The sequence below is a fragment of the Spermophilus citellus genome, assembly GCF_964194105.1.
Source record: "Spermophilus citellus genome assembly, chromosome: 1".
NCBI classification, from domain to species: domain Eukaryota; kingdom Metazoa; phylum Chordata; class Mammalia; order Rodentia; family Sciuridae; genus Spermophilus; species Spermophilus citellus.
Genome location: NC_138182.1, coordinates 71460266 through 71482284, shown reverse-complemented (window position 1 = coordinate 71482284; position 22019 = coordinate 71460266). Strand labels below are relative to the sequence as shown.

General features: G+C 64.7%; 1 protein-coding gene across 1 annotated transcript; it reads left to right on the top strand.

Moving 5' to 3' along the window:
* Positions 1 to 1065: 1065 nt before the first annotated feature.
* Positions 1066 to 21823, top strand: LOC308639161 (ATP-dependent 6-phosphofructokinase, liver type-like; the record flags this gene model as incomplete). Its single annotated transcript, XM_081277247.1, is given in 17 exon segments — positions 1066 to 1236; positions 6089 to 6162; positions 10091 to 10168; positions 10830 to 10949; positions 10952 to 11030; positions 11520 to 11685; positions 12111 to 12155; positions 12317 to 12425; positions 14523 to 14618; positions 15441 to 15533; positions 17044 to 17169; positions 17861 to 17925; positions 18604 to 18667; positions 19860 to 20006; positions 20359 to 20429; positions 20936 to 21023; positions 21494 to 21823. Coding segments are annotated over 17 exon segments (1836 nt in total). The 5' UTR covers positions 1066 to 1151.
* Positions 21824 to 22019: the final 196 nt, after the last annotated feature.

The window sequence follows — 22019 nt, the reverse complement described above, 5'->3', positions numbered from 1 at the left end:
CTGGGAATGCAGCTCCGTGGTGAGTCATTGCCCTGCACGCACCAGGCAAACAGGCCCTAGGACTTCAGAGCTCCGGAGTAAATAAATACATAATAAACAGAAATATGCACTGCACACATTGTAGATCAGCCAACAGTTCTCATTAACGCTGCATGTAATCATCACCCAGAGGCAACCCACCGACCCCAGGGACTCCAGTGGTGTCTGGCCAACTCGCCTGCTGGCCCTGAGCAGGGACTCTGGTGGCATGGCCACCTTTTCTTAGCACCCTGGGTTTGGCTGCAGTTCACAACTCTGAAGGCCCTGAGGGCAGGGGCCTGTCTGCTCTGCCGGTGGCTAGAAGACCCCCTACTCCATGACTGACCTTCCCAGCAGGGCCAGACCTCAGCCAGGAGCTCCCCAGGGGCTGCCTGGTGGGCAAGAGTCCTCCAGGGTCCTGCAGACTCCCTGAGGTCCTGAAGGCTGCTGGTTTTCTTTCAATTCCATTCTGCCACTGCGTCCCCCAGCGGCCAGCTCAGCCACAGCAGGAGGGCCTCTCTGAGCCCACCTCATGGGGGCGGGCAGATCATGGCCACCCCAAAGAATCTGAAAAAACACACTCTTGTCCAGCCCGGTCGGGCAAGTGGAGCCCCGGAATCAGGCTGGGCAGGGAAGCATTTGGGCCCCACTCAGGTCCACTCCGTGCGGCCAAGCGTTTGTAAGACACCGAAGCCTTTGCCACGGGTTTTAAGACACTGGCACAGCCACGCAGGGAGCACTTAAAAGCGCGAGCGTTTGTTAAAGGGCACCGGTTTGGAAACAGGCGGCCCATCGGGCCCTGGTGGGACCCTGAACCCAGCTGCTGTGTGGTCAGGCACCGAGGGCGCGCCAGAGCACCCCAGGGACTCCGGGATCGGACAGGCACTTCCGGAGAGCGTCGCGCTGGGTCCCTGCGCGGGCCGGTTCCCCGGTTGCCGCGCTCCGGGCCCAATCCCGTCGCCCCACCTGCAGAAACTGGGCAGCCGCGTCCCCGCGCCTGTCACTCAGGCGTAGCGCTGGGGGCGGGGCCGGCACCCTGGCGCGGGCGGCGCGGGGCGGGGACCCGGCTACAGTGACCGGGCACGCAGAGCCAGGCGGGAGCGGAGCGCGGGTCCTGCGTCTCGGCCGCCGCCATGGCCACCGTGGACCTGGAGAAGTTGCGGATGTCGGGGGCCGGCAAGGCCATCGGAGTGCTGACCAGCGGCGGCGACGCGCAAGGTGGGCGGCGGAGCGAGGGCCTGTGGCCGGGGGAAGCGGGGTGCCCACCCTCTCCGGGCTCCCCCGGAGCGCCCCCCCTCGCCCTGGGGTCTGGGGACACTGGGCCAGCTTGGCCTCCGCTCCGGGCGCCCGCCTCTGGGTCCCGGTCCCTGGACTCCGCCCCGACGCGCTCTGGGTCGCCCGCGTACGTGCCGCGGGCCACGGGCCTCCTGGCGCCCCGCCCTCGCCCGCCCCGTCCACTCTGGCCCCGGGGGTGTGTCCGCGCAGCCGGCTGGGCCGGGACCCAGGCGTGGATCGCAGAGCAGTGGCCTTGGCCCCCGGTAGCCACTGGCCCTCAGCGCCTCTTCTGGGCAACACGTGTCAAGACCTCTGTCTCCCAGAAGCCACGTGGAGCAGTGGTCTTTGAGTGGGCAGTGGGACCCAGTCCAGCCTGGAGCCTGAAAGGAGCAGGAACCAGTGTTCCCCAGCCGCTCCCAGCTGCCTTCGCGGCTGCCACCCTGACAGCACCTCCACCTCCTGGTTCCTCCCCGCTCCTCCCCGGGCCCTTTGACTTGGGGCCTGGCTGGGGAAGAGGGCAGCTGTCCGGAGGGGAGCTTTGGGGGCTTTGGGATGCTTCTTATCCAAGTCCTCTTCTCACCTGCTGGGTTTCAGACAGGCCCCAGATGGTGCCCAGGGTCTGTAGGGTCTGCCTGGCCTGGGAAGGCTCGGTAAGTGCACCCTACTCTTGGCCTGGGGTAGAGGGGGATGTCTGTGTCCCTCAGTCCCTCTCCTGGTGGACTGGTCCTGCTCTGACTTCTGGTTTCCAGTTGTCTAAGTGGCCAGTGTGTCCCCTGTGGAACACGGCCACTTGGCAACACCACCCACCCTAGTCCTCAGGAGAGAGGAGAGGCCTTAAGGAGGTGGTGGGCTGGGCGGGGCTGCAGTGGGCCTGGTCTGTTTCCTTCTGGAGAGTTCAGAAGGGGCAGATCCACAGGCCCTCCCTGATGCACAGTCCTGATGTCTGATCCCCCACCAGGAGCTGGGGAAGAGGGAGAAAACAGATTCTATCAGGACATAGCCCAGGAAGGTGGAAGTCTTGCTGATGAGACAGACTGGGGATTCAGGTGGAGCTTAGGGCCTGGCCCAGGCTGCCGGTCAGTGTGCCCTTCTGCCTGTGACATGAGGGTGTTTGCTCCTGGGCAGTGGTGGCTTCCTGGGTGAGGAGACCGTGAGCTTGGAGGGGCCCTCGAGAAGCATCATCCCGTGAAGGTCAGCAGTGGGAAAGGCCCAGAGGGCGGTGGACAGACGCCCTGTGGTACGGCTGGACTTACCTACCTGTCAGAGAGGCACTTTCTCCCTGAGCCTGGGGAAGCCCCCAGTCCTCCCTGGAGCCTCAGGGTCCCTCAAGCCCAGGAGGTCTCCATGAGCTTGTCTGCAGGAAGGCCAGCTGGTGGGCGTGCAGGGCCCCTGGGTGTGCCCATCCCTGCACCTTTCCTCAGGAGGGACCTGATGGGCTGGGCCATCCTCAGGGCTGAGAGTGCAGACATGGGGTTTGTGATGCTGGTGAAGGACCCTGAGACCAAGTTCCCCCGGCCCAGCAGGGGTAGGGCAAAGCCGTCTGCTCACGTCCGCTGCCCTGCGCGTGCTGCTCGGTGCCTCACCTGGAGTGGGCAGTGCTCTTGGACGTAGGGCAGCACCCGTCAGAGCCCCTGCAAGTGTGTTCCCAAGCCCCGGAAGCCTTGCTCCTCTTAGGTGGGCTCTGGTCTCTGACTTACAGCCTGGGGACCTGTCTTTCTGGTTGGGCTGGCAGTGAGGGGGACTCTACTGCAGGCTCCCCCGGTTCAGAGCTTGGGGCTAATGCCGGGCAGTGGACAGAGATCACTGGATGAGGGGCAGCAGCTGGCATCTGGGCAGAGCAGCGCCTTTTGCTTTGTAAATCCTGAAAAGCCATCTGTCCTGAGGCCCCCCACCCCCCGCTCAGCACTGCTCCTGTGACCTGCCCTAGACGGTGGCCAGGCTCCACGTTCCCAGTGTGCCCTGTGTCAGCGCTGGGCTCTCGGCTGCTGGAGAATGGGACCCAGAGCCATCTGGGTGTCAGGATGTGCCAGCAGTGAGTGCCTCGCCGGGGCAGGGCCTGAGTCCTGGCCGCTCTGAGCTCAGTGGCTCTGTGACCTGACCCAGCACTTCCCTCTAGCTGAGGGTTTTCCTTATTTTAAAGGGGAAGGGGCCTGCCAGGCTTCTTCCAGCCGGCCAGGAAGTCCTGTCCTCGGCAGCTGTGGGTCTCTCCCTTCCTGTGGGCCGGGAGGCGGCAGCCTCGGGACGGCGGTTGCCCAGGGTGTCTGTCTGTGCAGAGTAAGGGAAGACTTGGAGCAGGCACACCCTGCCCGCCCGCCCGACCCCGCTGCCGCTTTGCCCTGGCACCTCTCCTTCCCAGGCCCTTCTAGCCCATGCCCAGTGCTGGGGCTCTGCCTTCCCTGTTGGTCAGTGCGGATTGAGTGTCCTGCCCTGCTTGTCTCTCTTCACGTGCTGTGCCTAGAGTTTGGGCAACCTGCTCTGGCTGGCCTGCTGGCCAACCGGGACTCCGTGGCCTCATCCCAGGATCCCTACCTTGTACGGGACCTTGTTTTCCCCGGACATAGCCATGGTGAAGCCGCTTTAGGAGCAAATGCAAGCTCAGTCCTTGGAGCAGAGAGGGGGCTGCTTGTCGGCTGAGGCGGCTCCTGCCTGCCCTTCTGACGGTGGTGGGGGGCTGGGGGGCGGTCTGCTGCCCAAAAGCAGGTTAAAGGGAGTTAAATACGCGTGTTTTTTATCCCCCTCCATGGGTTGAACCCAGGGTGCTTAACCACAGACCCACATCCCCAGCTCTTTCTTTTATTTTGAGATAGGGTCCCGCTAAGTTGCTTAGGGCCTTGCTAAATAGCTGAGGTTGGCCTTGAAGTTGCCATCCTCCTGCCTCAGCCTCCTGAGCCACTGGGATTATGGTCGTGTGCCACCACTCCTGGTGAAGTAGGCCTTTTGAAGAGCCAGCTTCTTCTGTGAGGGTTAGGGATCCCTCGCCCTCAGGTGGCCGGCTCCATAGCAGCAGCCCTGGCCCAGCCTGAGATGAGCCGCACACCATGTGGCTGCCTGCTCCTCTCCCGAGTGTGGAACACTGTCTGGTTTTGGCTGCTGTTGCCTCTGGGTGTCATGAGGGTTTATTTCGCAGTGTCCTGAAGTCACTGCAAGCCAGGGGTACGGTCACACTTTACCCTAGCTTGGGCACTTTGCTGTCCCCAGTGGGCTTCTTGGGAGCCCACTAGGCTGACCAGTGAGCTGCTGACACCAGGCTGGCCTGGCCATAGTGCACGGGTCCCCCCGGAGCTGGGGTTACCTGAGAGAGATCTGCACTGGGCAGTGGGACCTGGCCTCTGCCTCGCTGCAGCCCCCTCGTCCTGTCTGAGCAGCTGGCTCTCTCCTTCTGCTAGAGGAGGGTCTGGACCTCTCTCTGGGGCTGGTGAGGGCTCTGGCTGACCTCCTCTCCCTTGTGTCCCCTGCTCAGTGAGGGCAGAGGGCAGGGGGAACCTGCAGCCCCCTGCCCAGCCTTGGCCCTGACTCCAGGCATTGATCTCCTCAGACAGTGCTCATGTCTGCTGGGGTGCATGGCTTTCTGGGTTTTGGGGTGCTTGCTGTACCCCCTCTTTAACCTTGGCGACCCCACTTCTGTCATCATGGGCTGTGAGACAGTTGATGTGTCTGGCAAGTGTGTAAGCTGGGAGTGCCCGCTGGCCCCTGGGCTCTGCCCACCCTGATGTCTGGGTGCCCCTCCAGCAGCAGCCCTGGCACCGGTGTCTGCTGGGTCTGGAGAGGGCTGCTTGCTGTGCCCTGGGTATGTGAGTGGGGTGTCCAGGTGAGTCTGCTGGCTTGCTCTCCCCCAGGAATGGGTTTCTCATCTCACCCAGGATGGTGGCCAGTGTGCCGCGGGGGGCCATGGACAGGGAGCAGGTGGTGTGAGGCTCTGCCCAGGGGGCTTCCTCGAGGCCTGGGGGGCATTGTCTCAGAACTACTCAGTCCTCCAAGCCCTCAAGCCAAGCTGGGACCTCTGGGGCCCCGGGGTAGGGCCATGGATCCTCCTGGGGTCACAGTGCAGACCCACTCCATTCGAGGGACCTCCTGGAGCTTTAGAAGGGCACCCAGCAGAGAAGAACCTCAGGCCTCTAGAGGCTGGGGGCATGGCTCCCCCGGGCACAGCTTTCCTGAGGCCTGGGACGGGCGTCTGGGTGTGCATGTGTGCCCGGCTGGTAAGGAGAGGGGCAGAGGCTCCTTGGGGGAGAGCAGCGCCATCCAGCTGTGCGACTGCAGCTCGCCGCCCTCTGGGGCCGGATGGTCTCGCCTGCCCCGCTGTGCTGTGGGTCCGGGCCGCCTTGAGGCGAACCGCAGAGGCCTCCTGTGTGCTGCGTGCTCCACCTGGCCCAGGCCTCCTCCCCAGAGGGACTCCTGCAGAGCAGAGGGAACGTGGAGGCAGTCCTGGGAGCCTGCTAGGGGACAGGAAGGAGGGGTGCATCCATGGGTGCTTCTGAGGGCATTCTGCCCATGTCCTGGCCTGAGACTGTACAGCAGGGGACCCTGCCCTTTCATCCTTGGGTCCTCGTGGTCAGCGCCTGGATCTGTGGGCCAATCTTGTCGCCAAGGTTAGGACTGCAGAGGTTGGGGACACAGCAGGTGGACGGAGGCCAGCGACCCTTGAGCAGCTGTCCCCGGCCTGCTGCTCCGTGGGGGTTTCCCTTGTGTCACTCCAGGGCTCTGAAGCCGGCCCCAGGCTGGTCTCATTTTGTGGGCCAGGGTCTCCAGTGTCCTGGAGGCTGGACTGATGCGCTTCGCCCCGACTCCCTTACAGGTGTGAATGCTGCCGTCAGGGCTGTGACACGCATGGGCATCTACGTGGGCGCCAAAGTCTTCCTCATCTACGAGGTAGGGTGTGTGCAGGGTGCATGGGTGCAGGGCGGCCAGGTGTGCCCGGGGAAGCAGGGTGGCCCAGGTGTGCCCGGGGAAGCAGGGTGGCCAGGTGTCCCCGGGGAAGCAGGGTGACCAGGTGTCCCCGGGGAAGCAGGGTGGCCAGGTGTCCCCGGGGAAGCAGGGTGGCCAGGTGTCCCTGGGGAAGCAGGGTGGCCAGGTGTCCCTGGGGAAGCAGGGTGGCCAGGTGTGCCCGGGGAAGCAGGGTGGCCAAGTGTCCCTGGGGAAGCAGGGTGGCCAAGTGTGCCCGGGAAGCAGGGTGGCCAGGTGTCCCTGGGGAAGCAGGGTGGCCAAGTGTGCCCGGGGAAGCAGGGTGGCCAGGTGTCCCCGGGGAAGCAGGGTGGCCAGGTGTCCCCGGGGAAGCAGGGTGGCCAGGTGTCCCCGGGGAAGCAGGGTGGCCAGGTGTGCCCGGGGAAGCAGGGTGGCCAGGTGTGCCCGGGGAAGCAGGGTGGCCAGGTGTCCCTGGGGAAGCAGGGTGGCCAGGTGTCCCTGGGGAAGCAGGGTGGCCAAGTGTGCCCGGGGAAGCAGGGTGGCCAAGTGTCCCTGGGGAAGCAGGGTGGCCAAGTGTGCCCGGGAAGCAGGGTGGCCAGGTGTCCCTGGGGAAGCAGGGTGGCCAAGTGTCCCTGGGGAAGCAGGGTGGCCAAGTGTGCCCGGGAAGCAGGGTGGCCAGGTGTCCCTGGGGAAGCAGGGTGGCCAGGTGTCCCTGGGGAAGCAGGGTGGCCAGGTGTCCCTGGGGAAGCAGGGTGGCCAAGTGTCCCTGGGGAAGCAGGGTGGCCAGGTGTCCCTGGGGAAGCAGGGTGGCCAAGTGTGCCCGGGGAAGCAGGGTGGCCAGGTGTCCCTGGGGAAGCAGGGTGGCCAGGTGTCCCTGGGGAAGCAGGGTGGCCAAGTGTGCCCGGGGAAGCAGGGTGGCCAAGTGTCCCTGGGGAAGCAGGGTGGCCAGGTGTCCCTGGGGAAGCAGGGTGGCCAAGTGTGCCCGGGAAGCAGGGTGGCCAAGTGTCCCTGGGGAAGCAGGGTGGCCAAGTGTCCCTGGGGAAGCAGGGTGGCCAGGTGTCCCTGGGGAAGCAGGGTGGCCAAGTGTGCCCGGGAAGCAGGGTGGCCAGGTGTCCCTGGGGAAGCAGGGTGGCCAAGTGTCCCTGGGGAAGCAGGGTGGCCAGGTTTCCCTGGGGAAGCAGGGTGGCCAAGTGTCCCTGGGGAAGCAGGGTGGCCAAGTGTGCCCGGGGAAGCAGGGTGGCCAGGTGTGCCCGGGGAAGCAGGGTGGCCAGGTGTCCCCGGGGAAGCAGGGTGGCCAGGTGTCCCCGGGGAAGCACGGTGGCCAGGTGTGCCCGGGGAAGCAGGGTGGCCAGGTGTGCCCGGGGAAGCAGGGTGGCCAGGTGTCCCTGGGGAAGCAGGGTGGCCAGGTGTCCCTGGGGAAGCAGGGTGGCCAGGTGTGCCCGGGGAAGCAGGGTGGCCAGGTGTCCCTGGGGAAGCAGGGTGGCCAGGTGTGGACTGTGGCCTGCTGTATGTGGTCACCTTGGAAGCCCTCAGGTGGCCTGGGCTGTGGTGGTGGGGGCTGCCCCTGATACAGGGTGAGGGCAGTGTGAGGCAGGAAGTAGGGGCCTGGTCAAGGCATCTGCAGGAAGGAGACCTGCCCGAGGTTGGTGGCCTCCTGGTACCCAGGAACCAGCCCACTCCAGGCTCAGCGGCTGCCAGGGGGCTGCCAGGGGTCCTCCCGGGGAGTTGGAGGGGCAGGGGAGCTGGCATTGTTGGTCTTTGTTCAGCCTGGAGGCCTGGCCCTGCCCAGGGGAGTGCTTTCCTGCTGTGAGGCTGCCTCAGTCCCCTTCTGAGGTCCTGTGACCCTGCCCAGTGACCAGCACAGACAGGCCCTGGAGGGTGAAACCAAGCAACGTCCTTGTTTGTTCTGTCACTAACTGTGGGATGTTCCTGTGTCTCACCTCCCAGCCCTGTCCTGGGCTTGGGGCTGATCCTGCAGCGGGTGCTCTGGTGCAGGGATGGGAACACACACACACACACACACACACACACACACACACACACACACACACGGCCCTTGCATACACACATGCCCTGTCCCTCCCTCCCTCCCTCCCTGCTCACAGATCTCTGGAATTCCCTCGCTGTGTAGCCAAGTCCAGCCTGCCCTCTCCCAGGGCCTCCACCCCGCCCCTCTCTCTGCCCTCTATTTTTTTTTTTTTTTGTACTGGGAATTGAACCCAGGGGTGCTTCACCTTGGAGCCACATCCTCATCCCTTTTTTGTATTTTATGTAGAGACAGGGTCTCATTGAGTTGCTGAGGCTGGCTTTGAACTCCTGATCCTCCTGTCTCAGCCTCCCAAGCCACTGGGATCAGAGGCGTGTGCCACTGTGCCCTTGCTCCTGGCCCCAGCTGTGGCAGGCCCACCCCTCTGCTCCACAGGGTGTCTGATGAATGAACACACAGTGAGTGGGAGGAGGAACAGTGAGGGGCAGGCCAACATGGGGCCTGGAGCCTGCATGTCCTGCAGTGGCTTCAGAAGCAGATCTGAGTCCTAGGAATCCAAGAAGCTGGGCGCTGTGGCCCATACCCTGAGGACACAGGGCTCCAGGCAGGGAGGCTGGGTTCAAGTCTGTGTGCAAGTCCCTTCACCTCCTGGACCCTCCGTTTCTTCTATTAAGTGAGAGGTCTGACTCCTTCCTCTCCGGGGTTTAGGGACAGGAGCTAATTCAGAGGCTGCCTGGGGCCGGACCTGCAGGGTAGGGGAGGGCTGGGGAGTGGGGAGTGAGTGGGGCCTGAGAAGGGGCGCCCTCTCTGGGCAGAGACATCTGGGGGGCAGGGGTAGGAGGCCCTACTGGCTGCCTTGGGGTCTGCAGGGCCTGCCTGCGTGTTCCTCCCCACGGGGCGGGGGCCAGGCTGTGGCCCTGCACTGGCTCTGCCTGACCCGGCCCAGCAGGTCTGTGCCTGCAGCAGCGTCCTGGGCAGGGCCTGGCCTTGCTTTTCACACACATGGCTGGGCCGCCTGGCCTGAGCCAGGAAGGTTGCTGTGGGCCCGCGGAGCATGGGGTGCCCCCGAGAACCACGTGTGTCAGGCCATGGCAGGGTGGGCAAGTGCCCGCTGGCTGGCCTGGCCCACGTGGACTTCAGGGCTGGCGCCAGCTCTCTGCTCTTGCCGTGGTGACCTCTGTGTCCTGAGCTGAACCATCTCTGTGCCCTGCGTGTGAACTGCTCCCCAGGGAGCATTACCTCCCACCCCTTGGCCTCGTCACCCGTCTGGAAAAGCCAGGAGGAGCAGGAGCCACGGCTGACTGGGCACCCGAGGCGGGGCTGCGGTGGGCTGCGTCACCCTGCGTCAGACTCACGAGGACCTTCTCAGACACCTGGAGCACATCTCTGGGACCCCTCAGCAGCCTGGTCTCCACCGCCCCTACTGCAGACTTCGTGTTCCTGGGGGGGGGTCTTCACACAGGGGCTGGCCCACTAGGAGGGGAGGACGGGGCAGGGCAGCAGGCAGAGGCCCTCTGCAGGGCCTTCCTGCCACGTCCACTCCTGGCAGATCTAATCTGTGCCCCCAGGAGGTGGGGCGGTGGGTTCCCCGGGGTCCTCTGGGTGCAGTGACGAGTGCTTGGCGTTGGGAATGCGCACCAGGTGGGCTCCTGCTCCATGAGCCTTTGCCAAGTGAATGTTCTCTGCACTGAACCGACTCCCTGGCTGTGTAGACGGGGTTCGGAGCCACATGCACAGTCCCACCTTCATTACCTGAGGCCCTTGGGGTGGCTGGGCCTTGAGGTGGGGACCCTTAGGCTGGCTTCCTGCTGGTGAGGTTTTGGCCATGACCAGCTCCCGTCTCCCAGATGAGGGTGCTGTTGGCTGCTGTGCCACCCTGGTCTCATGCCCGTCCCACTCTGGTTTTAGGGCTACGAGGGCCTCGTGGAAGGAGGTGAGAACATCAAGCCCGCCAACTGGCTCAGCATCTCCAACATCATCCAGCTGGTGAGGCTTGTGGTCAGGCGGCCTTTCCTGCCCCGTGAGCACGTTGAGCACGTGGGTGCACTCACCCCATCCTGCAGGTGCCCACTGCAGGCTGCCCAGGCCTCCTGGTTGTGTGGTGCTGCCAGGAGTCTGGCTGGAGTCCAGGCCCACGACAGGGGTCTGGACAGGAGGCTCTGGTGCAGACTGGTGGGTGCTGCTGCAGGGCGTGGACGCAGCCCGGAAGGCCTCAGGAGTAACACAGAGGGGAATGGGTGTGAGGTCCCCACGGCCACGTGGGCAGGGGCACCCTGGCCCCGGAGTGCCGTGCACCGCAGCTGTGTGCCAGGGCTGGGGCCCTGAGGTGGGGAGCAGGCCGAAGCTGCCAGCGGGGGGCTGCCGAGGTCTGTTCCTCGTGGGCCCGGCCGGCTCCCTGCAGCAATGCACTGTGTGTGTGTGCGAGTGTGTGCGAGCGTGTGCAAGTGTGTGCTAGCATGTGCGGTGCTTCCAGTTTCCAGACCCATCATGCTCTGTCCCCTCCTGCTTGAGAAAGGCCTGGGATGTGGGGACCCTGTCCAGGCTTGGAGATGTCCCTGGACTTGCTGCCCAGTACTCTGGTCTCTCTGGTGCCCCCAGGGACCTCCACCACCTGCCAGCCCACCTGAGGCGCTGCTCTCCTCTGCAGGGCGGCACGGTCATCGGCAGCGCCCGCTGCAAGGCCTTCACCACGAGGGAGGGACGCCTGGCAGCAGCCTACAACCTGGTCCAGCGGGGCATCACCAACCTGTGCGTCATCGGGGGGGGGGGGGGGGGGACGGCAGCCTCACGGGCGCCAACATCTTCCGCAGCGAGTGGGGCAGCCTGCTGAAGGAGCTGGTGGGGGAAGGTGGGTCTGTGCAAGAGCCGGTGGCCTGGCTGCCACCAAGGCAGGACGACCCTAGGTGGTTTCAGATGTAGGGCTGCGGCGGCTGGTGGTGAGGGGTCAGAGTGACCTGAGGTGACCTGGCATCCAGGAGCCGGGCAGTGCTGGCTGGCACTCCAGCACGGCCTGGGCTTCATGGCAGTGTGTGATCGGCTCCCGAGAGGTTCTGGCCATGGTGACAGGCTGCCACAGTTGGCAGAAATGCGGTTAGAATTAGGGTGACATTAGACGCAGTGTCCCAGGTTGCTGCCTAGAAAGTAGCCTCTTGGAGCCTCGCCTGTGCCACTTGGGGGCCCTGGAGCGTGGGCATGGCCGCTCCTTACCACAGGGTGTTGGGTGGAGTGTGGTGGGCACCACCCGGTGCAGACAGCCCCGTCACCCCTCATGGTGGCCAAGGGAACCGTACAGACTCAGTACAGACTCAGCCAGGTCTTCCCGCTACTCCTGGCCCAGGTAAGATCTCGGAGACCACGGCCCAGACCTACTCGCACCTGAACATCGCTGGGCTGGTCGGCTCCATCGACAACGACTTCTGCGGCACGGACATGACCATCGGCACCGACTCAGCCCTGCACCGCATCATGGAGGTCATCGACGCCATCACCACCACCGCTCAGAGGTGAGCGAGCCCCACCAGCTAGTCAGCTCCCGGCCTCCCTGCCCCTCCTGGAAAGGCTGGCCTCCTGGAGACAGCAGGAGTCGGCAGGGGTCAGCCGAGGAGCTGGGGGTTGGGTTCCTACCCTGCCAGGTGGATCTGGGGCCTCAGCCATGTGGCCCAGCCCCGGTGGCTGCTGCCCTTGGGGGTCGTGGCACCTGCAGGGGCTCCTTGGGGTCATGTTGGGGACAGCCAGACCCTGGCTTGGCAAGTGGCCTTTGACCTTAGTGTACATCAGACAACTGGACGGAGGCTGTTGGGGAGCCCGGGGTGTCTCTAGCCCTGGGGATGGGGGCAGGGCAGTCTCCTTTGCCTGTGCCCCTGTCCGTGGGCCAGTCAGCCTGGCACAGCTCTGCGGCCCTGACACACTGCCCCTTCCGTCTCCACAGCCACCAGAGGACCTTCGTGCTGGAGGTGATGGGGCGGCACTGCGGGTGAGGAGGGCTGTCCTGGCCAGCTGGGTGGGGCGGGGACAGCGGGGGTGGGCGTGGCACCTTCTGTGGCGTCTGGCATGCCATAGTGCTCATGGAAGGCTGTGAGCTACGAGCGCTGGGGCAGGGGGGACAGGAGAAGACGGCTGGACCTACTCCCGCAGGTACCTGGCTCTCGTGTCGGCGCTGGCCTCGGGGGCCGACTGGCTGTTCATCCCCGAGTCGCCCCCTGAGGATGGCTGGGAGAACTTCATGTGCGAGAGGCTGGGTGAGGTGAGCGGCTGAGGGCCTCGCTGCAGCCCTCGATGGCTCTGAGTAGCATGTCCTCAGGGGACCCTGGGGAGTGTCCTCTGATTCTGTGGCTGTCCATCATGTCCTACTGGTTCAACAGCAGCTGTCGGCCCCTCTGGCATGTGGTCACCTGCGTGCACCTGGGGTCCTGCCCCTGGTGGGCAAGGGCTGCAGAGAGGGGCACCCTGGTTGCTGTCCTGGGCTCGGCTCTGTGTGGTCAGCAGGGAACGTGGTGACCTGGCTTCCTGGGACAGTGATCATGGGTCTGAGCCACTGAAGCTGAGGATGCGGGTGCAGGGTGCAGCGCAGTCACCCAGGTGGCAGGCTCAGGGTGGCGAGGGGCTGGGGCTGGCCCCTCATCCCAGGCCTGTTCTCCCTGCTGAGGGCAGCCGGGCACCTGTCGGTGGGTTCTGAGCCAGGGGGATGAATGGCCAGGAGTGCCCAGGGCCAGAGTGGGAGCAGGAGGGGGCAGGGAGGCGAGGCCTCCTGGGAGGGCTGGAGCAGGGTGCCAGGCATGCAGCCCTGAGCTCCTGCTGGAGGGGGTTCTGGGTAGAATGGGCGACTCTGTCCTGCAGACCCTCAGGGCCCCCCACTGGGATGGCTGACTCTAGTCAGGCTGGGGCGCATGGTGGGTGGAAGGCCACGGAGCCCCTCCTGCAGCTTCTGCCCAGGCCTGGTGGAGCAGGGTGGGCCCAGGGGCATGGAGGTTCTGGCTTTGGCTCTGGTTTCCAGGGTCCAGAGGGTCTGTGTTTTGCGGGGGGCCAGGGGCAGGCTCACAGCTCAGGAGCAGCTGGCTGGCCCGGGGCTGGCACAGGTCCAGTCCCCACGTGAGTGTGGCGGCTTCACCCCCATTCACTGTGGCTCCTCCTCCCTCCGACTGTGCAGCCGCTGAAGGTCATGGTCTGGCTTCTCGAACCTTCCCCAGTGGAGGCAGAGCCGTGGATGAGGCCGTGACCCCCTGGGTGGAGCCCTTCCAGGCTGGCTGCAGTGAGGACAGAGCTGGCCCGTGTGACCACAGCTCCTCTGCTCACTTGGCTCAATGGCCTGGATCTGGGCTCTGCAGCCTCCTGCCTGGTAGGAGGCACCTGGGCCTCTCGTGGGCACCTGCTCCCCCGAGTGCAGGTGTTTCTCGCCTTGCCCACCTCCCGAGCCTTAAGGGAGAGAGAGGGAGGCCCCGGCTCTTGGATCTGCTCGCATCCCTGTCCCCTCTGAGCCCCCGGTACCAGCACTGCCTCCTCCGGGCAGCCCTCCCACCTGCGACCCCAGCTGACTGCACCCAGGCCGCACATGAGCTGCTCCGACCTGTCTCCATGTCTGAGGCTCTGGGGGCCCCTGTGGACCTGGGGGTTCCCAGGTCAGAGCGAATCACAGGACATCACTGAGGAGAGAAGGAGCACAGAGCACTTTGAACTTGTCAGGGAGCTGTGTGACCATAAGCACGGCCACTGTCCCATGGAGCAAGGCTCGGTGTGGGGTGTTAGGGGCATCGCGGGCCCCATGTGCCATCTTTGGCCTGCCCAGTGGCTTCAGGGTGCAGTGTCCAGGGAGCCCTGTCTGGTGGTCAGCTCTGTGAGGTCACCCATCTAAGGATGAGAACACAGGCTTAGAGGGACCTGAGTGTCCCAGGCCAGCTACCGGGGACCTGGCTCAGGGACTGGGGAGGGCACTGTCCCTATGGGTTCCTCTGCCCTCCTTGCAGATGGCCCTGCCCAGGCCCTGGGACTCGAAGGCCTCACCTGTAGCATGTGCTGTGGCCCTGGCCCCAGGTCCTTCCCCACCCCACCTCCGCCCCACGTCCCTCCCCCCAGGAGGGTGCTGGGGTCCCCCCCCCCGCCCCGCCTCTGCCCCATGTCCCTCCCCCCAGGAGGGTGCTGGGGTCCATGGGCCCTGACTCAGCTTTCCCTCTGCACCCTAGGCCTCCTTTCAGGTCCTGCAGAGCTGGGGGAGGTCTGCCCTGGCTCACAGGGGTTGAGGGTACCGTGTCCTGGTCCAGGACCTAGACCCCAGGGCGGCTCCAGGGGCCAGGGCCATGTTCGGTGGCTTTGCCAGTGGGTGAAGCCTGGGGTGTCTCTGACTCAGACTCGGAGCCGGGGGTCCCGGCTGAACATCATCATCATTGCGGAGGGCGCCATCGACCGCAACGGGAAGCCCATCTCGTCCAGCTATGTGAAGGACGTGAGTGTGTGGACGCCCTGGAGTGGGCCCGGCCATGGGGAGTGGAGGGTGGGGACGGGTCACGGGGCAGAGTGCTCCTGCGTCTGCACTCCTCCAGGGCTCTCATTGGGTCCCCGCCCTCGCTCTGTGGGGACAGCTGTCTGGGCCTGGACTGGCTTCCTCCTAGGCATCCTCGTCCCTGGTGATGCCAGGTCAGGATGGCAGCTGGGGCTCTCCCCGAGAAGCCCTGGCCTGACCCTGGGCACTGTCCCTCTCTGTGTTGGAAGCCCCCGTTCTCTGGGTTCCAGTCGTAATCCAGGACGAGCTCTCTTCAGGGCTGGGCCCCCAGCACCCCAGGGACAGCCCAGCTCCACCTCAGGGACAGGGTGCCCCTTGCCCCACGCTGGATCCGCAGCTGGACACCCCTGCCCCATGAGGAGGAGCCTTCCTATGACCCCTGCCCTGGGCTCCCCTTGTTGGAGCATGGTCCTGGCCCTTGTGCCCCCTCCTTGGGCTCCTACTGGGTGACCGTGTCCCCTTGCACTGTACCAGGGGCCCACCTGCTGTGGATTCCTCTGTCCCCATGCCCAGGGCCACAAGTCCAGGGCTGCGGTGTGCAAGCACGTCCCATGAAAGTGCACTCGAACTTCTGTACACACCCACACGCACACCTGGGAAATCTCACCTGTGCACACTCACATGACCCCCAGCTCAGAGGCGAGCCTCCTGGCTGCCCTGCAGGCTCTGAGGCTGGGCAGGTGTGAGCTCCGGGCCAGGCCGGTGGAGCGGAGGGCAGCGGGTGGCACAGGAGCCCATGGCCCCCCATCTCTTCCCCACAACCAGCTGGTGGTCCAGAGGCTGGGCTTTGACACACGAGTGACCGTGCTGGGCCATGTGCAGCGAGGAGGGACGCCCTCAGCCTTCGACCGTGTCCTGGTAGGTGGGCGTCGCCCTGGCTGGGTGAGCAGTTGCCCAGGTGTGGGGTGAGTGGTGTGCACGTGACGGTGACGTGTTGGGCATGCAGTCAGCGTCTCTCTGCTGGGCCTGGGGTCCACGAGATCCCACCCTGCCTGTGTCTCCTTGCCAGTGCCCTCTGCACTGCACACATTGGTAGTCGGGGCTGCAGACCCCCTTGGTGGCTGTGGGCAGGTTCCTGGGGGCGGGGGGAGCGGGGAGTGAGCAGAGAGGGGCCTGACTGGTGGCCTCCTGGCAGTTCTGGGCTCTCTGGGTTTGCTGTCAGTGGTGCTGATTACAGCCGAGTCTCAGCTCCTCCTCTGAGGAGTCATGCTGGAGTCGAGTGGAGCCAGTCCTGGGGCCAGGAAGGCCCATGGGTAGCAAAGAGCCTGCACGTGAGGGCTGGTCACCCTGGCAGGGGACCAGGCAGACAAGACCTAGGCTGGTTCGAGACGGCATGGTGCTGTGGCCTGGCCCAGTGCTGCTCTGAGCCTTCCCAGAAGAATGTCCGTGTGTGGGCTCCGCCTGGGCCTGCCAAAGACCTGGATGGCACTCACTGACCCTTGGAGGGGTCTTGCTGACCTGGCCAGGCCTCCGCTGCCCCCTACACAATACATCAGGTGCACATCCAAGACCCCACGAGGGGCCTGGGACTGGGACCAAGCCAGCCACCACCCAGCTTGGTGGGGGGTGCAGCACCAAGAATAGGGAGATGCAGGGGTCCCTCCCTATCTGGAGGTCACAGACTAGCTGGCCTGTGTGTGGACACTGGTAGAAGACACTGGGTCAGACAAAGGACAGTGCATCACTCACATCTGTGGCCGCCCCCAGAGTCTCCATGCTTCTGGGCTGGTCCTGAGCCTGTGTCCCCACCGGGTGACATGAGGAGCACTAGGTGACACCTCTATGTAGTGGGAACCTGAATCTCAGCCGTGGCCTGCCAGCTGCTCCTGAGGCAGCCACCATTGCTTTTCTGGGACTGTCCCCTAATGTCCTGGAAAAGACAGTCCAGAGTAATGGCAGGTGGACCTTGCTGGCAACAAGCACAGGAACCCAGGAGGCTAACTGGCCGCCTCCCTGTGCCTGTAACTGCCCAGGGGGTCATGGAGCAGGTGGTGCCTGCTTGGGCCCTGCATCGCCTGGCTGGCGCTCCTTGGCTGTGCCAGGACCTGCACTTGGGGCTGGCCCCGGCGGGCAGTTCTGGACATGGTATCCCCGTGCTCACCACCTGCACCCGCAGCAGGACGGTGGGCTCAAGGAGTTCTGTGGGGGAGGCACCTGGAGATGCCTTCAGCCCTCCCCTGCTGCCCTCGGGGCGAGGCCAGGCCCTCCTGGCAGGACTGTGGGAGGCCTGTGAAGTGGTGGCCGACAGCTGTTGTGGATGCGGGCCGAGTGGGGCTGAAGCTGCGGTGTGTGCGTCTGCAGAGGGCAGAGGGCAGGGGAGCTGCCGTGAAGGTGGGCTGCGCCAGCCTGAGCGCCCCTCTCTGCACAGAGCAGCAAGATGGGTGTGGAGGCCGTGATGGCGCTGCTGGAGGCCACGCCCGACACGCCAGCCTGCGTGGTCAGCCTCTCGGGGAACCAGCCCGTGCGGCTGCCCCTCATGGAGTGTGTGCAGGTGGTGAGTACCAGCCCCTCCCTGCATAACGCCGCCCTCAGGCTGGTGCCACCTGCCCTGCCCTGCACTGTCCTGCCCTCCTCCGACATGGCTGGTGTGTCGGGTGGGGTGGCTCTGCCATGCTGTCCCCCCAGCGCAGCCCGGGCCTCATGAGGGAGGGCCACAGTGGTGGGGGAGGGGTGTGGGCACAGCCCAGGTGAGACAGCCCAAGAGGGGCGTCAGCTGCAGGGGACCTGGGGGTTGTGAGGAGCCAAAGTCTCTCAGTGGCCTTGGGCTGACCTTAGAAGCCCAGTGGGGCGTGTGTTTGGTTTAGAATGGGAGGGACAGGGACTGAGGAGGAGCTGGGAGGGACGAGGAGGAGCAGGGAGGGACAGGGACTGAGGAGGAGCTGGGAGGGACAGGGACTGAGGAGGAGCAGGGAGGGACGAGGAGGAGCAGGGAGGGACAGGGACTGAGGAGGAGCTGGGAGGGACAGGGACTGAGGAGGAGCAGGGAGGGACGAGGAGGAGCAGGGAAGCAGTGGAATGGTGGGTACAGGTCCAACGGGGGACACTGCTGTGGCTGGAGCAGGGATCCAGCAGGGGGTGGGAGGTGAGGGCTGAGGGGCTGTGAGGTCAGGATTGAGACCACGGGGTGGGCTGTGGCCGTGAGGGCGCACAGGGCCTCCGACAGCCTGTGCTTTTGCTTCTTTAAGACAAAGGAAGTGCAGAAAGCCATGGATGACCGGAGGTTTGACGAGGCCATCCAGCTCCGTGGCAGGTGAGGGTGCTGCCCGCTCGGCCCACGGTTGGGGCCGGCGTGGGCTGTGCTCAGCTGCAGAGGTGGGCTCTGCGGGTGCTCACCTGGGGTCCCCTCAGCATTCTTCAGGGAGCCTAGCTGGGGGAGCTCAGGGGCACTGGGTCTGCAGTGAAGGAGCTGGCTGGGGTGGACGTGGGCCTCAGCGGCCAGGACAGAACCTGTTGGACATGCGTAGCCTTGCTGAAGGGCAGAACTGGGGTGGGTAGCACCCAATGCAGAGAGGTTCCAGCTGGTTTAGTACATCGTGGCGGGTGGGCTGATGGGACAGCGAAGGCCAGCAGCTGTGTGGACTCCGGTCCTTGGCGGTGTGAATGCCCCCCTCCTGCAGGCATCCCGGCCACTCTGCCTGGGCAGCTCTGATGGCCTCTTGCTGCGCTCCTGCTCCTGCCGGGGCTGCACAGGCTGGATGCTTTGCTGGTCACAACCCTGTGTGTGCTGGGGACTGAGCCTGCTGTCGAAGGCACCAGCCAGAGTGTGACACCTGGGAAGCCACGGTGCGCAGTCTGGCTGCCTTGTGGCTGTGCCGGGGTCCCCGCAGAGCCCCAGGGCGTGTGCCTGACCAGTTTTGCTGGGCGGAGCGTGGCTTGCACTGCGTGGTGGCGTGGCTGGGGCTGAGCTGCATGACCCGCTTCCTTCCAGGAGCTTCGAGAACAATTGGAACATTTACAAACTGCTCGCCCACCAGAAGCTCTCCAAGGAGAAGGTGAGGCGAGGGAGCAGAGCCGGCCATGTTGCTTCAGAGGCCCTCAGCCCACCTGCTGCGTGCCTCCCCGCCCTGCAGCCTGGGGTCCGCGAGCTGGGGCTGGCCAAGCTGACCTGTGGAGCCCTTCTCCGCTGCCTGGGGTCTGAGCAGCAAGGGGTCTTAGGTTTGGCTCTGCTTGTGGGCACAAGTGCCAGTTGGACCAGCAGGTCCCACAGCCAAGCCTGGGCCACAGTGCAGAGTCCAGGGACCCCACTGCAGAGTGGGCTGGTTCTTGTCACTCGGCACAGGGCACGAAGTAGCCCATGATGGAACACTGAGAGGACAGCACCAGCAGGCAGAGAGCCTCAGGTTAAGGGGTGTTACAGACTCAGGGTGACAAAGGGCTAATTTCTTTGTCCCAGGATCAAGGAGGGGCCACCCACACACTTCACAGTGGGTTCTGGCTCATAGGCCTCTTGGAGGTGGCCACATTGGTGCCAGAGGCTGGGTGGGCTCCAGAGGCTGTGCAGCCTGGCCAGGGTGCCCACTGTCCCACCTCAGCCATCCCTCCAGTGCTCCTGCAGCCTCCTGGTGCCCACAGCATGTCTGGTGGAGCCATGTGGTCTCTCTGCCCCTCCCGGGACCTGGCTGGTGCGTGACCCCTTCTGGGGGCAGCAGGCTGGCTTGGTGGCAGGAACCACAGTTGGGCCATGCTGTCCTTAGGAGTTGGCTGCTGCAGAGCCAGGTATACTGAGGTGCTAGGTGCACGCTGGGTGCAGAGGTGGCGCGGGAGGGCGGTGCAGGCGTGCTGTGTGTAACACTGACCCCCTACTTGCATTTCGGGTGTGCAGGGTTGACTGCAGCAGCCAGTGGAGCTGGTCACTCACTCAAGAGTGGCTGCTGGGGGGCAGGACGGCTGCAGCCCCCTTCCCCACACCCCTTGGCCCTGCCCTGAGAATGGGCCGTTGCCTGCAACCTTACCTCTGCTTACCCCCCCCCCCCGCCATGCTGCCCCAGGAGCCCTGCTGGGTGCCAGCGGCCACTCCCCTTACTGGGGACTGCAGTATGTGCTGGTTGTACTGTGTCTCCTGGGGTCTTTCTCAGCAGATGTGTGCTGCTCCAGGGGAGCTGGCGGAGTGGACAGCGCTTGCCTTCACTCACTCCCTGTCCAGCTTTGTGTCTCATGCTCCGGTCCTGTCCCCTCTCTCTGCAGACCAACTTCTCCCTGGCCATCCTGAATGTGGGGGCCCCGGCAGCCGGCATGAACGCAGCTGTGCGCTCTGCGGTGCGGACTGGCATTTCCCATGGCCACACGGTGTACGTGGTGCATGACGGCTTTGAAGGCCTGGCCAAGGGCCAGGTGGGTGTGTTGCTGAGGGCGGGGGCTGGGGCCCAGCACTGCACCTGCTGTAGTTGGGTCTTGTTTGCCCTTTGGTCCTTTGTGGCCCACCCCTCAATTACTTAGACGGACTTGGGGGGCTCTTGACATGCAAACCTCAGAGTGGCCCAGTACAGGGGCCAGCTGTCAGGTTGAAGCTGAGGGACTGCATCCACTTAGCCTTGCCAGCCAGGCCTGGAGATCCCACCCTGGCTGTGTGGTAGTGGTCAGCGTGGCATGGCCTTTGTTCCTGGGCACAGGCCTGCCTTGCTGAGAAGGAGCTGGGAGACTCCATTCCCCTGAACCTGTACCCCACCCCACCCCCACCTGCCAGGTGCAAGAAGTGGGCTGGCATGATGTGGCTGGCTGGCTGGGACGCGGTGGCTCTATGCTGGGGACCAAGAGGTGAGCTGCCAGCACTGGGCAGTGGGAGGGGAGAGCCAGGGACAGTCTCCAGGGTCACAGAGGACACCAGCCCTGCAGTCCTAGGAGCCAGCCCCGTTGGCAGCTCTGGGTCAGCCGAGCTGACCGGGCCGGGGCCTCCTGGCCTGAGCTCAGCCGTGGCTGGCTGTGCAGAGGAGCTGCAGTGGGCGCTGTGTGGGAGTGGGCTGGAGCAGGGGCGCCTGTGCCTCTTTCTGGGTTCTGGCCTCTCCTGGCCTTATAACCAGGCATGCCAGCTGTGGCTGTGGTCTCCATCCCAGGGTCTGGTGGTCTCAGGATGATAAACGGGTGCACAGGCCACTCGTGGCCACTTTCCACATCTCTGTCCCTGCACGGAGCTCACTGTCTCAGGGAGGGGCGTTTCAGTGACTGATCATGGACTCTGGGATGGCCGAGGCATGAGCTTTCTGGGGTCAGACAGTGTGGACATGAGTCCTTGGACGCACATGTCCACATGGCATCTGCTGCAGGACCCTGCCCAAGGCCCACCTGGAGGCCATTGTGGAGAATCTCCGCACCTACAACATCCATGCCCTGCTGGTCATCGGGGGCTTTGAGGTAAGGGCTGCCCTGCCCAGAGTCCTGAGTGGGGCTCCCCTGTTTCAGGCCACACACCTGGTGGAAGTGCGGCCTCAGGTCACCGCGCTGGTGGTGGGAGGGTCAGGGTGCTCACTGTGGGGTCAGGGCTGGGGCAGTTATCGACTCCTGAAGGCTTCCACAGTTCAGAAGGCCCTGGGCTGGCGAGGAGGAGAGGGGAGCCTGGGGAGCATGCGAGGTGTCCTCAGACGTCCCTGAATGATAAGCCAGCAGCGGGTGGATGTGGGCTCGGCAGCTCCACGGAGCCCTCTGGTCCTCAGCGGAACGCAGCTCCCCTGGAAGCTGCCGCAGGATGAGGCCAGGCAATGGGAGACTGCAGAGGCCCCGGCCTTCCTGGCCTCCGCGCCCAGCCGCATGCAGGTCACGCAGGTCAGGGAGGAGGGTGAGCCCGCACGCAGAGCACCCCTCTCCCCCTCCCGCCTCGCCCCCAGGCCTATGAGGGGGTGCTGCAGCTGGTGGAGGCGCGGGGACGCTACGAGGAGCTGTGCATCGTCATGTGCGTCATCCCCGCCACCATCAGCAACAACGTGCCTGGCACGGACTTCAGCCTGGGCTCCGACACGGCCGTCAACGCCGCCATGGAGGTGCGGGGGCGGGGTCCCGGGGTCCTGCCCACTGTGCCCCTCCTGGGGGTGACGCCCCTCCACTGTGGACCTGCCCTGGCCCTCCTTACCGCCCTCATGCTGTGGGCTGCCAGGCGCTGGGCATGCGTGCCAGTGAAGATTTTATCTCACTTTAGGCAGAATGCCAATCATCAATAATACAGCCAACAATAAATGTTGGTGAGGATGTGGGAGAAAAGGAACACTCACACATTGCTCATGGGACTGACTGCAAATTTGTGCAACCACCATGGAAAGCAGTATGGAGACTCCTTGCAAAACCAGAATGGAACCATCATTTGACCCAACTCTCTCTCCTCGGAATATACCCAAAGGACTTAAAAACAGCACACTA